This window comes from Liolophura sinensis, chromosome 1, assembly GCF_032854445.1.
Source record: "Liolophura sinensis isolate JHLJ2023 chromosome 1, CUHK_Ljap_v2, whole genome shotgun sequence".
NCBI classification, from domain to species: domain Eukaryota; kingdom Metazoa; phylum Mollusca; class Polyplacophora; order Chitonida; family Chitonidae; genus Liolophura; species Liolophura sinensis.
The window spans coordinates 16,125,205-16,137,695 of record NC_088295.1 but is presented as its reverse complement, the minus strand read 5'-3'; the positions used below and the strand labels follow the sequence as shown (position 1 = coordinate 16,137,695).

The window sequence follows — 12,491 nt, the reverse complement described above, 5'->3', positions numbered from 1 at the left end:
ATTATTGTTGCCACTTTCTGTTCATTCGTAAGAGAACCCAGTTGTAAAAAGAAAGAAGACAATTAATAAAATTACCTTTCAATTGTGTGCTAAAATGCGCCCCCACCCCCCCCCCCCCCCCCCCCCGGCAACACACACAAGAACTCCAAAATAAATGATCTTGTACATACCAGATATCACTTCGTAAGATATTGGGAGCCTCGCAACTGGTGAATGGAGGTGCTCTGCAAACAGCACTCCGGTTCCTCCATCCCGTAAACATAGCGGTTGTTAAAAAAGTGAAAATGTCTTGAGCACAGTGATAAATCCGAGCTGTCCAGGTCTGGGATGTTAGCGGAGGGTTACAGTTTAGTACATTATGTCAATAGTTAGAAGGGATTCTGATTGACCAGTGTTTTTTTAGCATCAACAGGACAACTCATGATGATCTCGATTTTTCTCGAACTAAGTCAACGTCGTCGAATACACCGTCTGTTTTTCTTTCATAAAATTGTCCACCATCAGAGAAATTCTACTCTTCACCAGATTCTACCCCAAACAGCCTCCTCGAGGAACTCGTACAACGTCCGTTCAGGTATCTGCTGAACGTCTTATATGTGCAGAAACCGCATCTTTCAGCAAATCGTTCTTTCCCGCAAATACCAGAGACTGAAATGCCTTACCCGCACCGATCAGACAGATAACCGATCACAATGAATCATAAAATCAACTTCAAAAAATGAAGTTATACTCAAAAGTGACACCCCCAAACTGGCGTTCTACAGGCAGTACACTTTCTAATATATATATTTATGTCGCTTACGAAATGGCTGCAGTATTCGAAATGATGATTTGTTCAACAATTTTGTCTCTGATTCTCCTCGATGTAGCTGTGGCGCCCTAGCCGATACTGCCCATCACTATTTCTTGGAACTTAAGCATTACGTTACGGAGAGACAGACCAAAAATAAGAAACGTTGGATTCAGTGATGATATCGCTAACAATTTGTTTGCACAGTTTTCTTAATGTAAAGGAAACAAGTAATAAATCGATAACCAATGATGTATGTCAGTCCACTGAAGTACCTAAACCTTTTAACATAAATTATATATACAAGATACTTGTTGTTATTTGTACCATGACTATGTACACAATATAAGCCTTCGGCTTAATATGTACTTGTTAAACTCAATAAATGGTGTTCAATAAGATTGCTTAGTTTAACACAAAAAAGACACGTTTTTATTTCATTCCATGTTTATAATTTGTTTCTGAATATATGGGTTCAAAAATATTTAAATGCCTGACTGATTGGGCGATCGATTGTGTCCGGTCTCTAATTACGCTGACCAATGGGAAAGGAGCAAAGGGAATCCAGGATGCCCAAACAATAAGAGTTTATTTACCGAAGTAACTAGGTTACCAGACGTGAACAGATAACGGGAGTTCCAGAGACTTATGAGAATTGATACAGAGTTGATGTGACATGGGAAAAACACTGTAACTTAATACAACAAACCGTGACCTCTGATGCATTCGTGTCTTGTAGAACCCATTACTCCATTCTTATCTAGAGTAGACTGTTTAAGCTTTGCACTGACCTGAACTGATACGTAACAGATTGCTTACAGCACATGTATATGCATTATTAGTAAATACATGTATAACACTATGGCTTGCTATTAACTGTGCGATGTTTGGGGCTGATCATTTCATAGGCCGATATATATATATATATATATATATATATATATATATATATATATATATATATATATATATATAGTTAATGGGGGGTTAGTTAATAGCAAGACATGGTGTTATATTATACATAACAACATGATATATTCTGTGAAGGACCTGTAAGTATAATCCTCAACCTATGCGCCATGTGAATATAGCATGCTCTTAACTATGTTGTATATATGTCATCAGTGCACGCCACATACGTAACATTATTTAAATTATTGATAATATATAGCGTCATCTGCTTTAGTCAGAAGTCGGGTGCACAGGGTTTGCCAAAACATTAACGGTTTCACAAACCATCGTACTCAGACCTTAACCCCAGAATGTGACACTTTTGGGCATTGGGTATACATCCTGGATGATTAAGGTCAGCGGTGGCCGAAGTTACATTCGTGAAATAACCACATGGACCCAAGCTGGCGGATGTTGTTATCAGGATAAACAAACACGCGGATTTCTGCGCTCAAAATCTGAATACCAGTCACAGGCTCGAATAAAATAAGCCAACCAATGAACAGCAAGAATTATACATGTGTCAACCAACTTAAAGCATTTTAAGACACGCCCAGTTTGTCACGTTACTGGCCTCAAAAAGTGGAATTTCCCATTGAGCATGAAAGCCAGACTGTATAATCCATGCCATGCAACAACTCCCCAGACTCCCCAACGTGACAACAAGTATATACAAGTATTATACAACTGTGCCCTAAGAGTCAAACCATCCCTAGCCCACCCCCACCCCCCACCCCCACCCCGCCATTGGCCTATAGTGTGTTGAACTTTGTAAAATCAGTTTATATTAACTGATAAATTTTAACAATTATAAGTGCAGATTCAAAGTTATGTCTAGATTTTTATACTTGTTGTTGGACGTTTTCTAGTAGAATAACTTCTTTTTGCTTAATTACACTGGAACAAGTTCATTCGATTATTACTGGCAATGGTTTATTTTCTGTTCGCCTATCTAACTGATTTTGACAGGAGAACTTACTCTACTAGTGCTTATATCTAAACATTGCATCGACTGATTTAAATTTCCAGTAACCATAAACTGCAAAGTGGTGTCCCTGCTCTCAGTGTCCTGCGCCGTCCTACTGACGGACACTGACGCGCTCAGATTCCGTGTTCGGGGCAGACGTACTTGGAGGAGGATCATGAAGCCCGGGTGTCGGGCAAACCTGGACCTACAACTGTGTTGCGGTATTCTTCTGAATATGACAAATGTTTCTGACGTTGGAAACAATTGTGACTTTTAGCAACATTAATTCCGTTAACACTGACTTAGTTCTATTCCATATGATGAGTTAATCTTTTATGAACAACAGAAGTACATTTCCGCTATTCTGGTGACAGCCAACCCGTTAACTCCGCCATTAAGATAACCGCTTATATAAATGTTGAAAGAGAGAAGATTGTTTAATGGATCAGCTGGAGGAAAGCAGAAAGGATTTACCTGTCATTATACTTGATGCCTGTGTAAACTGTCACGGAACATGAATGTTAATCTAGATCTGCATTCACCCCCCCCCCCCCCCGCCCCACCTCCTATTAATTTGTGTTACCTCGGAACCTGATGATATACTGTATAGTGTTTGAGAAACTATTAGCTATAAGTCTAAATATATAATTACACATGACAACGCGCCATGGCTGTTTGGACAAGGTAAATATAACATTTATTAGGAAACAACTTTACCTTTTTATAAATGCATATTGGCAATACTGTCTAAAAGGTTGTGTGTCTGATATCTGTATTATTGCGGCTGTAAAATCCACGAAACAGACTGACCTGAGAATGGACGATCGAACCGGGTCTTTTCTGTCTCTACTAGATATATGAAATTTCATTTTTTAAATCAGATATTCGGTATTTCTGTTCTTTAATCACCTTTATAACCTCAAGAAAATACACGTTGAGGCAAGAGATGAAAATATAATGCATGAGGGTTTTCTAGCAGAATTGATGTCGGTATCTCTTGCTCTGTTATCAGATGATGATAGAATCCATCATTGTAGGGAACTGAAGAAGAGATGACGATATACTGAAGATGTTCTGTCAAAAGTGATGTCTGTATCAATGCAGCCGTCCAGCCTCTGTAGTGTTTGGAAAACTACCCGTTGGCGAACGAAATTATGTATACCGAGCTTCTTGTGGAGGATTTTTTACGGTTATTTATTTGTACATTTGTAATAATTTATGACGTTTTGCATTACGTGGTTTAAATCAGCGAGGCAGAATATAAGTCATTCAAACGCCTGGAATGGCATTATCCGTGTTATGAGCGTGTTAGAAATTGTCTATAGGATTGAGGCATGTGATATTTGACTTTGCCGTAGCTGGGTGTGGCTGCTTATACCCATCTGTAAAAAAACACGTTACATATTTCGTAAGACTGTAAATAAAGCTTTAAAAATATTAATTTTCTGTCCTTTTTTTATGACTTTTTTAGTAATTCAGTTGTGACATTAAGCCATGTTTACACACATTTCGGGTGAGATAAATAACACTAGTAATGTAATCGCTTATTTGGTTAACAGCTAAACACTGTTTTCAAGAATGCTTCACTTACTCGGTGGACGGCGGTGGTGGTAGGGGAGGGGGCAGGTGTATAGGTGGAGGAAGCCAGATTGCCCGGAATAAATTACTACAATCAGTAGTAAGATACTTGGATACATTGCTGACATGAATGAACAGATCTTATCATGGATACCTATCTGGAACTATTTCCATAACTCCACTCAGTGCTATATAAAGCAAATGGCAAGTGTAAAAGTACATGTACGACATCTCTGTGAAACTGGCCCCAGAGCTATCAAAATGAAACATCGTCTTTTCCCGTTCGTTATTTGTAGAGATCACTGGCTTCAGACTCCAGCTGTCCTTCAGACTCCAGCTGTCCCTGTAGTTTTGTTTTCAGTACATGTAACGCTAACATTCGTCTTGTTATTACATTACGTTAATAATAAACCAGATATAATATGTCTGAATTCACAATTAGCAGGTCTTCATGGTACACAAAGCTGTCAAACTTGGCCTATCACATGAAATTGTTGATAATTTCTCCCAGAGCAAATCTTACGCGATCATCGTACAGTACATGTACATGTATGCGTAAGTCGTGGGTTGTGCCAAGCTTTTTTGCTATGATTTACAGTAAGAGAACAAGCGGAATAAATAAACCAAGCAACCGGCAATTATTGGAAAATCATTGGTTGACATAGTTGTAATAAAAGTGGAGGTGCTAAACTCACGAATTTAATGTCAAAATTTTTTTTTGAATTAGGTCTTTCCATACTTTTTGTCAGTAGGCCTGTCTAGTATTAACAGAGCTCAAATCTCAGGGAATGTCATCTTCAACCCGAACTGAGGACAGTCTCCACTTTGTGGGTTTTAGATATTTTCTCTTTTTTTCTTGGCTGTGGGTTATCTCATTGGGTGTGCTGGGTTTTGGTAATGGTGGATTACATTGAAATTACTGCCCTAGATCGCTTCGATATTCTTGTCCAAAAAAGTATAAAAAAAATAATATATAAACATTCAGAGGGTAGGACTAATCCCACAACTGTAAGATACTTCTAAACTTCCAGGCACCGTGTACGTATCAAGCGTAGGAAATATATGTAGGCCTAACTAAACTCTGTCAAAAGAGAAATGCAACCCCTGTCCTCGGATATCAAAAATTCGTTCGAATAAAGTTATTGCTTCCAAACTAAATTTCAGCCAAATGTAATGAAATTATACACGTTTTTAATGAAGATAACCATCCAAACAACTGCCTTTTCTCTCCTAAGTGTATTTTATTGCTTATGACGTCACAACGCATGGACTGACCCTGTTAACGGTCGCACACAGAACCATTCACATGCAAATCATGTCAATGGCAGTTATAGTGTGGGGGTGTATAAAAAGCCCATGTGCTTTCGTATTTTATTCATTCATTCGTCGACGAAAGGCAGTCGGTAAAATGCCGCGACTGAGTGCTGCCGACCGAAATATCGCCATTGGTCGTCTTCAAGCCGGAGAAAGTTTTGGTACTATTGTACGACACCTAAATGTTCACAAAAACAACGATATCCCGACTTTGGAGTCGTTACAACAACTTTAATTCGATCAACGATCGCCCGAGAAGTGGAAGGCCAAGAATCACGACCCCACTTCAAGATCGGTCCTTCACCTGCGTAATCGGCATGCCCTACCAACCGTGACTGCCACACAAATACCAGGTTTGAGGAGAGTGTCGGCTCAAACGATTAGGAACCGTCTGAAAGAAGCGGGTTTACGTGCCTGTAGACCAGTTGTTGGACCTGTACTACGCCCCTTACATCGACGCCTACGACTCAGGTGGTGCAACAACGTAAGGATATGGACTTTACAAAACTGGAGGCGCATCTGGTTTTCTGATGAATCCCGTTTTCTTTTGACACGTCACGACGGAAGACAGTGTGTGTATAGGAGACGTCATGAACGCTTTGCGCCCATCTGCGTCCGGCAGGTGGACCAGATTTGGAGGAGGCAGTGTTATGGTTTGGGGAGCCATCTCGTACAACCAGAAATAAGACTTGGTGATCGTTCCAGGGAACCTGACAGCCCAACGTTACATCAACCACGTGTTACAGCCTCACTTTCTCCCGATTATTGACCGACAGACACAGCTTTTTCAACAGGACAACGCCAGGCCTCATACTGCACGTGCAACAATGAACTTTCTGCAGGATTCCAACGTCCAATGTCTTGCCGTGGCCCTCTAAATCACTAGACCTCAACCCTATTGAACACCTGTGGGATACTCTGGATCGACACGTGCGTCAACGTCAGCCACCTCCACAGACGCTTCAACAGCTCGCCATTGCGTTACAGGAGGAGTGGAGGGCCATTCCCCAGGAGAGAATCCGGCGTCTTATCCGTTCTTGTCCAAGGAGATGCCGTGCAGTGATTGCAGCTCGTGGTGGTCATACGAGATACTGAGGAAGACGCCCCCTGGTGAGCAACTGGTGTCTGTGAGATGACTTTTGAAAAGACAGTTTTAAACATGACCATCTTGATTATTATTCTGCCAAATTTCTGACTTCTGTCTTCAATAAGAAAAAAGTTGTCCTAAAACTAAATATTAAAATCCCTAAAACACGGGGGTTGCGTTTCTTTTTTGACAGAGTTATTAAGGGAATTAATATTTTTAACACCAACTACGGGAAGCTTAATTGAAAAGTAGATTTTGGAAAATCAAGAGCACAAGACTACAGAAACAACTTGAATTTGACAATACCTTGTAGGAAAACTTGCCAACGTCCTGATGCACCTCGCCGATCTTTCACTGGAATCTCACAGCAAGTCAATTGAGAGCAGTCATATTAACTGTCATCCACAGTGAAGGGTTTTGTTGGCTTTGGTGATATCGGCTCTCACGGCATTCGATATTCGTTACTTGTACTCCATTTTCTGTACGCAGCACTTTGTGAGCTTATGTTGCGCCACTTACTATTAGAGCCCTGGGGGAAACTCACGGCCATCCACAGGTTGCTGCAAGATCTTCCCACGCACGAAGCTAGTTCGAGCTGGAACTGAACCCACAGTGTGAACACACCCTGGGCGAATATGTCCACACATCTGGGCGAATATGTCTACACACCTGAGCGGATAGCTATACTAGAGATGATCAAAATAGTGTGGCAAACCTGATAGATTTATTTCCGACGCAAGTTCCGAATATGGAGATTCATTGCAGTAATCTAGTATTCAGCATAACTAAAATATTATATTGCCGCGGAATCGGGTTGGGATGGTACACACCTTCCCGTGCACATAGGGCCTCCGTGGCTCAGTTGGCGCGCTAACACAGCATAATGACCCGGGAGTCTCTCACCAATGCGGTCGCTGTTAGATCAAGTCCAGCTCATGCTGGCTTCCTCTCCGGCCATACGTAAGAAGGTCTGTCAGCAACCTGCGGAAGGTCCTGGGTTTCCCCCGGGTTGTGCCCGGTTTCCACCCACCATAATGCTGATCGCCGTCGTATAAGTGAAATATTCTTGAGTACGGCGTAAAACACCAATCAAATCAATAAAATAAAATCCCGTGCACATAATTTAGAACTGCCTCTGTATTCATGTACAAATCACTGTCCGAGAACTAAGCCTGAGGTTGGTTGATCATGTTCCCAGCTCAGCTTGCAGAGCAACCACTCTGAATCATGATATTCACTAATGTGGAACTAGGGTTCCGTCCTGGTGTGTTTTCAAAGTGTCAGTGTTGTACTCGACGGAAACAGGTTTTCCGTGATCTTAAAGTAATTCTGAGATCATATCATCCCATCAGGCGGGAATAATAAAGATCACAACGTCAAAATTGTTCAGGAAGCATCCGAACTTAGCAAACCACTAGAGTGTTAAAAGGTGCTTGCACTTCAATCAGTGGTGCACTCGAGGTTCATGGGGATCCAAACTCGGCTTTGGACAGGGAGTTTGTATGGATTCCTCAACTCCCACTGTTCGTATCAAAAATAGTTAGTTTATCTCGGGTGTTCACAAATGACATTCATGTCAGTGCATTTTTAAGACCCTTACTTTACATCCTGCCGTACGTGACAAGGTCTGTCAGCAGCTTGCGGATGGTCGTGGGTTTCCCCCGGGCTGTGATCAGTTTCCTCCCACCATAATGCTGGCCTCCGTCGAATAAGTGAATGTTCTTGAGCACGGTGTAAAACACCAATCAAATAAATAAATAAATAAAACTAAAGATATCGGATGTAGTGAGCAAAACATAGACTTCCTTACTAACGCGCAATATGCAGCGTGAAAAATAGATAAAATCAGCAATAGATGGCAGAAAACCTCTCCATGCAAATGCTAAGAAAAGACATTGCTTTCTCGTCTGGAAGACCGGTCAGTTTAATCTAACTAGAAATTAAAGAGTCTCTGTGTGAACGTTATGTGCATGTACATTTGGAATCCAGCCGTCTACCAAACAGACGTTCCAGGTCAGTAATCGCCAGATCAAAGTACAAAACAACGTTCAAGAAAAATAGCCAAAAAAGCTAATTAGAATGTATAAATAAGATTAGGATGGATTCATCCAAAGAAAATCAGTCCACCGTTTTCACTAATAATGGAAATACGCCAGGAGTTTTCTAGGCGATTGAATTAAATCAGTATCCGAATATGGTGTACCATGCTAGTCTAAGTTGTCGATAATCAAACCACCTATCTCAGTAGCTCTCTGATTGCAACTGTTCTTATATCCAACCATAGGGCGCCTCCGTGACATGGTGGTTATCGATCACACTAATGTGATTGCTGTGACTTCGAGCCCAGCTCATGATGGCTTTCTTTCCGGTCGTGTATGGGAAGGTCTGCTACCAACTCTGCTCTGCCCTGCGAAGGCTCTACCACCGTAAAGCTGCCCGCCGTTTTATAAGTGAAATATTCTTGAGTGCGGCGTAAAACTCCAACCAAGTAAATCAAAGGCATATATCAAACTAATGATAAACAATTCAACACAATGAATACACTGCCCCTAGCCCATGGCTAAGCGTAATCGGATAAAATTATGAAGCAGCTGTAGTGGTACAGTAATAAAAAGATACACAGTTAGTATAGAATTATTTGAAATACATTTTATTATAAAAATAAGGCATAAAAAACTTTCTAAATAAATTCAAATGATAATATCGTGGAAATACAAACCAGAAACCTTATTTTAAAATAAACAATTTACGAAGAAATAAGTTATGGATTATAAGTATATATATATATATATATATATATATATATATATATATATATATATATATATATATATATATATATATATATATATATATATTATGTATCTTATATATATATATAAAAGATTTTCGCTGCTCTCAACGAAACTGGACTAGTTATGTGTAATCTGTATTGTCCCCCTCTCCGTTCATCTTTTGGGTAGGCTGTGCGACGATCAGGGAACTCGTTATGTGGAATGCACACTTTCGCTCGTGTCGAACCAAATCTAATAGTCTTCCGTCAGCTCTTTGTTCTCAATGTCAACATCTTCGTTTAAAACAAAAAATACGTCTGTTAACTTCGCAACATTTTAGAACACAAAACAAATATGTTTTCAACCATCTTTAAATAGGCAGAATACAGATGTCATTAATATCTTCGTGGCTGTAGAGAACAAATAAAATGTAAATGCGATTAATTTGTGCAATATTTGTTGTTCATTTTCTGCAAAATAATAACATGAAGGCGTTTACCTTGTTCAAAGAGCCATGGTGCTTCCAAAAATTCAACTTCACTAAGTTGTTTATTATCTACAAAAAAAATATAGAAAATGTTATCAGTATTTCTAGAATTTGTTATGAATGTTTATATTAACTATCCTACAGCAGTTTAATCAACACAAGATGACTGAAACTTTGTTGATGAGAATAAGGAGTGTCAAGTGCTATTTAGAAAACACACATTCGGCTTCAACACCCGTCGTCTTCAAACTCACATTCAGGCTGCACATGTGACCAAGAGGAAAATTTACACTACTTGTGTTGACAAGGCAATGTTCCGTAACCAAGAGGAAAATTTGCACTACTTGTGTTGGCAAGGCAATGTTCCGTAACCAAGAGGAAAATTTACACTACTTGTGTTTGCAAGGCAATGTTCCATAATGAATAATTATATAACACTACCAGCGTTACTTCTGAGAGAAATACGACCTAGGGCCACCTTCAGAAAACTAGTCGTATTTCTCGTAACTTTTTTCGTATAAACGTTGTATAGGTTATAGTGCCATAAGGCGAGGTCACTTATGAGAAAAGTTAATGACACAATGACAAAAATTAGAAAATATCGGCAAAAGTTTCGATCACCGAAATAATAACATAAAAAACTTACCGTCAAAATCGGCAAGAGAGAAAGCCTTGATGACGTCATCCCGAGATGGTTCCAGCGACAACAGCTCTGCCAGTTCCGACACCTCGATGACACCATCTTTGTTTGTGTCGTACAGGTGGAAGTCTCGTGGTAAGGGAATGACGACTTGGCCTTTGGTCTCGTGAAAAAGCTTAAAGGGAGAGAAGTAACGTGCAATAACAATAATCATGCAATAGCAATGGTCGCGTGTATGTTTGGATATGGAAAATAGTTCACCATTGCCGATTGATCGATGAAAGACACTCGTGTATCAATTTTACAATTCTGTTTCCTGGTGACGAGGTATAACCCTGTTTTGAAATTAATCTTGCTCCTAATGACCTGAAAAGCCCATAAAGTTGACTATGGATATACCAATGTCTGTCATGACGCCTAGATTTACCTGTAATATCACAGGCTTTTCAAATACATGGGTTTCGACAGATTAATATGTGATGTTAAATGAAGACGATATAATCTGCTGATGGCTCAGTAAAAAGGACAGTCCTCGATACCGAAGATTAATATGCATGTCACGAAAAATAAGTGATGATGAAACAGCTTATGATCTAATCTTTGTTCCTTCGATTGAAGGAGTAAATATAAAAAGAACTCAGAAAAAAACTTTATGATTACATACACTTTTGTTTCTTGCGTTGAGTAAAAATACATACCTCAGTTTGGGATCTCTTCCTCCTGTTGCAGGCTTCCCGACACCCTACACCACAGACGGGGGCCGCCGAGCCTGACGTCACCGCCGTACACGTGTAGGTGCAGGCTGCCCGACACACAGGCTTCTTGATCCTCCTCCAAATACGTCTGCCCCGAATACGGAGTCTGAGGGCGTCAGTGTCCGTCAACAGGACGGCACAGAACACGGCGAGCAGGGCCACCAGTTTGCAGTTCATGATTGCTGAAAAAGTTAAACGAGGTCTGTTATTGTTGCCACTTTGTGTTGCTTTGTGAAAGTTGTAACAAGAGAGCAGACAATTACTGCTAATACGCTTCAACTCCGTTACACCATAAAGAACCACAAGACAAATTGTCTCAGATGGTTAAAGCGATGTAACCGTTAATCTGTGTTATCTTCGACTGCAGCTTTAGAGGTTTGTCAGGAAGCTGGCGATGGTCAATGATTTACACAATTCTAATTAAAGCACTCCGGTTCCTCCAGTCCGTAAACCTGGAAGTCATTACATAAGTGAAACATCCTTGAGCACGACGTTCAAGATAAACAGGACAAATAAATTTATAAGGTATGGGGAGTGTGGAATAAGGAACTATTGTATCAAGCAAAAAAATGCAAACGAGCTAACTTACAAATGGAATAGATTCTCTGGAATACGGCAAAGTCGTGGTCGTATCGTATTACCCTCAGTTAACTGTCTGACGCTACTGATGTTGTGCGAGTTTGGCTGTACATATATATACCAAACACAACCAGGATCTGGGGGAATCCCTTGTAATCCGAGCTGTCCGCATCTCGGATATCAGCGAAGGAGAGGTTAAAGTTCAGTACAGGATGTCAACAGCTAGAAGGGATTCTGAATGACTCATGTTCTTAACAGTAACGCAGTTCTATCCATGTATATCTCTCTTTGAAAATCTCCGGGTATTCTTTTAATTCTTTCAACTTCTTGCCGTGTAGAATTTCAGATGGTGGAGCTGGGGTGGGGGAGTGTTTGAAAGCTTCAGTTTTTCACAAATGCACTTTCCAGTAGGTTTGCAAAGTTGGTTTGTGCCTTGCTGATTGGGCGATCTATTGTGTTCTATCTCTAATTACGTTAACCAATGAGAGAGCAGCAACTGGAATCACGGATGCCCATATGAAAAGCTACCGGTTTAACTAGGTCAGACTTTTATACAAAACATGTAAGCA

General features: G+C 40.3%; 1 protein-coding gene across 1 annotated transcript; it reads right to left on the bottom strand.

Annotated features, from left to right (window-relative positions):
• Positions 1-9,562: 9,562 nt before the first annotated feature.
• On the bottom strand, positions 9,563-12,016 carry LOC135461741 (EF-hand calcium-binding domain-containing protein 1-like). Its single transcript, XM_064738964.1, has 5 exons — positions 11,933-12,016; positions 11,287-11,525; positions 10,595-10,763; positions 9,961-10,017; positions 9,563-9,754 (listed from the first exon to the last, which is right to left on the bottom strand). The coding sequence occupies exons 2-5, from the start codon at positions 11,518-11,520 to the stop codon at positions 9,714-9,716; spliced, it is 501 nt and encodes a 166-aa protein (XP_064595034.1). The 5' UTR covers positions 11,521-11,525; positions 11,933-12,016; the 3' UTR covers positions 9,563-9,713.
• Between the last annotated feature and the right edge of the window lie 475 nt (positions 12,017-12,491).